The sequence below is a fragment of the Pteropus medius genome, unplaced genomic scaffold (assembly GCF_902729225.1).
Source record: "Pteropus medius unplaced genomic scaffold, Ma_sr-lr_union100, whole genome shotgun sequence".
Lineage (NCBI taxonomy): Eukaryota > Metazoa > Chordata > Mammalia > Chiroptera > Pteropodidae > Pteropus > Pteropus medius.
In genome coordinates this window covers 28,009,487-28,013,463 of record NW_024342471.1, presented here as the reverse complement: position 1 = coordinate 28,013,463, position 3,977 = coordinate 28,009,487, and the positions used below count along the sequence as shown (strand labels likewise).

The following is a 3,977-nucleotide window of genomic DNA, read 5'->3' as shown; positions in this document are numbered from 1 at the left end:
CACTAGAATCTCAGTGTCTTCCTGCTCACAAGGCCACTCTCTGACAGCCGACCTGGCCCACCTCTTGGCTTCCACCATCCTCAGCTCACAGTGAAGGTGGAAAGATCTGGAAAGAATACCTTGGCATGTGAGTGGTCCAACCCTCTCCCATTGGAGGACAAGGAGCATTGTGACCTGGAGCCAGAGCAAGGAGAAGCATGTCTTCTAGGCCTGGGAACTAAAGACCTCTACATCCAGGCAGGGGCTCCGGTTGGTTACGACACTCTCTGCCCTGGCTCGTCCCACACTGCCGAGTGGGGCACCCAGGTGCCTTGGGCCACAAGGCGGACACGCTGGCCTGCCGTCCGCCGTCTCCTGTCATTCTGGAAAAGAGGCCCGGTCTGGAATTAGCTCAAAGTGAAGGGAGACAAATACCTTTACCTTCTCTTTGCAGCCACCTCCTTACATCTTAAATCGACATTATTTACAAACCAGAGGCCACCGGTTGCTTTTCTCCTTGGGGCTCAGCACCCTGAAGGGAAGGACAGGAGCCCACTGCGGACTGCCCATCAGGGAGTGTTAGGCGGGGAGTCAGCACTCCACGCTCACCAGTCCTGTGGCTCCCGACAGATGTGACAGCCACCTGTGGTCTGGGGCTTTGTCATAACCAGGGCCCGCGTGTCACTCTGTGGCCACTTCCCAGGCACTCCCACCCACACCAGGGCTTCAGCCTGGGTGACCTCTGCCCCACCGCACGACTGCCCTCTGTGCGCCTCATCACCCTGACAGGAACAGGTGTCGCTGGTGGGGCGCATCCAGGCTGTAGAGACTGCCTCGGGAACCATCCACAGAGCCAGCCTGCCCCCAGGTGAGGCAAGCAGACCACAGATGTGGGCGCACGGGATTAATGGGCTCCTTCTGAAAAGATTCAAGGCCCCCCTCCAACCCCCACCGGGCAGCAGAACCCCATGTGAGCAGCCTGCCTGTTACAGAGCCAGGACCCCAAGCCAAGCTGAAGCTCCCTCCCCAGGAGGCCAGATGCCCAGGGAGGCCAAAGCACGGTGACAGTTCCGGTTGAATGTGACCAGAAGCCTCTGACCCAAGTCTCGGCCGGGAGAGCTAGGGCTCCACCTGACGCGGGAGGTGCTAACGCCAAGCAGCTGCTGCGAAGCCGCAAACCTGCACGCAGCTCGCAAACGGAAGGAGAGGCCTGTTGCCTCACATAACCGGGGCGCACAGGGGGAGACGGGCTCCAGGACCGGCTGGGCACGGGAGCTCACGGTCGTCGGAGGGCACGCTCTCCCCTCTCGGCTACGCTGCTCTCCATCGCCCAGCCCTGCCGCCCGCCAGAACATCCAAACCCTCCGCCACCGCAGACGTCCCCCTGTGCCCACGAAGCCACCCCAGGGCAGCACCCCTCCCACGCCCCGCTCAAGAACTTGGGCAGGAAGGCTGCTCTCTGCCCCTGAGACCGATCCGCACACACCTGGCCGTGGGGAAGGGGCAGGACGCAGAGACTTAGCCACCTGGAACCCCACCTTGACGGGGAGATGGGGGTCCCCGTGTGGCATCAGGAAGAGGCCTGAGATGGAAGTGTCCCCACCCCCGGGAAGGTGACTCGTTGGGGCTCTCAGGGACAGAGGTGGCGTCCTCACAACACACACGGGTGATAAGACGCACTCAGGGCTCCCACACACAGTCAAAGTGGACCTTTATTAGGGAATCAGCCTGCGAACACGCCGAGCAGGGCTGTGCTGTGGGCTCCACGCATTTCCTGAGGAGGAGGGTCACAGTATCAGCTGTCGGAGGGACGGGGCGCCGGCGCTGCCCAAGGCCAGCACTCCGTCAGCAGCGTGACTCGGCCATCGAGATCCGGCACACAGACGTGACACGGGGAGCACACGGAGCACACACGCCTGCGCTACACGTCAACAAATCATAAACACAGAGGCCCGTCTGCCGCCGACCGAACCTGAAGCAAAAGGAACCGAAAGGGTGACAGGAAACCAAAAGCCTCTTTTTCCGTTGGGCCAAGGGAAGAATTTTCCCAAATTATCAAAATTCCTCAGGTACAAAATACTTCTTTAAAAATTCCATCATTAAAAGAATAAATAACAAAATATATTAAAAATAACTTGGTTGCATCAAAATTATAACTGGAAGATACAGTGAGATTTTTCGTGTGGCCTATCTCAGAGTCAAATAGTTAATTTCGCTTTGACAGCAGGTATTTCATGGTATCCTGGTTTGGGGTCTAGTTGAAATAGTATAAACTCAATAAATAAAAATGTTAAATAAATAGCAAACATTAACATAAGAGATTGTGAATATAAATACTTACATCTTGACAAAATTAAATAATTTACAGAATAATTAAACTAACTACTTTTTAATTTCTTCCAGGAAGAGCGATTTCTCTACTTTTAAATACTAACTTGGAATTGCGGTCACAATCGACTTCGACTCTATTTACATGTAGGAACGTTGTGTTTTTAACACGTTAAGTTAAAATTTACCTTTTCTGCATCTCGAATAGAGCTAAAAGTAAGTGAAACCTTGGCGGTCTGTAATTAGGAATTTGTCCCCTGACCTCAGTGACGCTGTCCCCATCTCGGGCAGGCTCAGCCGCGACCCAGGTAAGTCGGCAGTGACGGGTCACGGGCCTGGGTGGACGCGCAGAGGGGAAGGCCCTGGACCTGGCCAGATCCGGATCGAAGGCCACAGCTCAGGAGGGGCCCGGCCCCCGAGCCGCAGGCAGCCACGGCCAGAGTCATCCCAGGCGAGGGCCCATGAGCGGACGGGCTGCAGGCCTGCCCCCCACGTACCCTCTGGAACAGGGCTCTGTCCCATACAAAACCAAGTTAAATGAAAACAGAAATACCCGTGCCACGCCGGCCTCACTGGGCAGACACGTGCCCGGGCACAACACCACGCACAGCCCGCCCGGCCTCGGCCTCGACAGACAGACAGGAATACTGTGGTCACGAACTCCAAAACTTCCCTGAGAACCTTGTCCATGAGCTTCCGCTGGGACTTCGAGCTGCTCTTCAGATCATTGTCAGGAAACAAAAATAAATCCATCTGCCGCCTTCAGGCGCACGCGCCCGGGGAGGTCGGGGGGCTTCCCGTCGGACAAGCCCCCGAGGCCACTGGGGCCGCACACAGAGGCGCTGTGAGTTGGGACTCTCCACCGGGAGGGCAGGGCGAGGGAGGTAAACAATGGCGCCAAGTCGGGGTGCCGGGCGCCCCGGATCGGCAAGGTAAGGCCTAGACCTGGATGCCCCTCACAGCCTGCTTGATGCTCTCCAGGAGGTCCTTGTTCTCAGGGTCCTGATAGCATGCCTGGTTGGAGTACATGTCGGTGAGGGTGCTCACGTAGGCATCAAAGTTCTGCTCACATATCGGCTCCTGGCGGGCAGAACAGTTCAGCCAGCCCCGTCCCGCACGGCCGCCCGGAGGGGAGGGGAGGGCACGTGTGCCGCCCGCCTCCCACTGCCCTGAGTCCAGCGCACACCCACGGTGGCTGCACCTCGGGCCGAGTCCGCCCGCCCTTGGCCCTTCGGGGGGCAGCCCTGGTGGAGGGCCACGCACCATGTGTGGCAGGCGGATGTTGGCGAGGCTCCGGATGAGGGCCTGGCTCAGGCCAGACAGCTCCAGGAACAGGGCTTCGTTCTGCTCCTCGATCAGCCTGTTCTCGTCCTCGATGCTCCTCAGACTCCTCTCCATGGACGAGACCTGTGGGGTGACACGGAAGCCTGCACCCGGCCGCCTGGCCTCCTGGCTGTGTGGCGGGCACGTCTGAGAGCCAGTGCAGAGGTGGGCCCCTGCCCCCTGGGGTTCCTGCCACAAGTGGTGCTGGCAGTGCCCCAGACCCTGGGCGGGGGAGCGGACACGGTGACGTCCCTTTCTGTGCTGACCTTCCCACGGGGTGGGGGTGGGGGAGGGCTCAGAGTCCAGTGCCCTGAGCTCACTGCGGCCCCTCTGCAGCTGCCCGTCCC

At 58.9% G+C, this 3,977-nt stretch overlaps 1 protein-coding gene across 1 annotated transcript in view; it reads right to left on the bottom strand.

Annotated features, from left to right (window-relative positions):
• Window positions 1-1,673: 1,673 nt before the first annotated feature.
• MYT1 (myelin transcription factor 1) overlaps window positions 1,674-3,977 on the bottom strand; it is a 49,481-nt gene continuing 47,177 nt past the window's right edge. The window contains exons 22-23 of the mRNA XM_039864918.1: window positions 3,571-3,714; window positions 1,674-3,387 (exon numbers count right to left, since the gene is read on the bottom strand). Coding sequence (XP_039720852.1) covers window positions 3,247-3,387; window positions 3,571-3,714 — 285 coding nt within the window. The 3' untranslated portion in view covers window positions 1,674-3,246. The remainder of the gene's footprint in view (window positions 3,388-3,570; window positions 3,715-3,977) is intronic.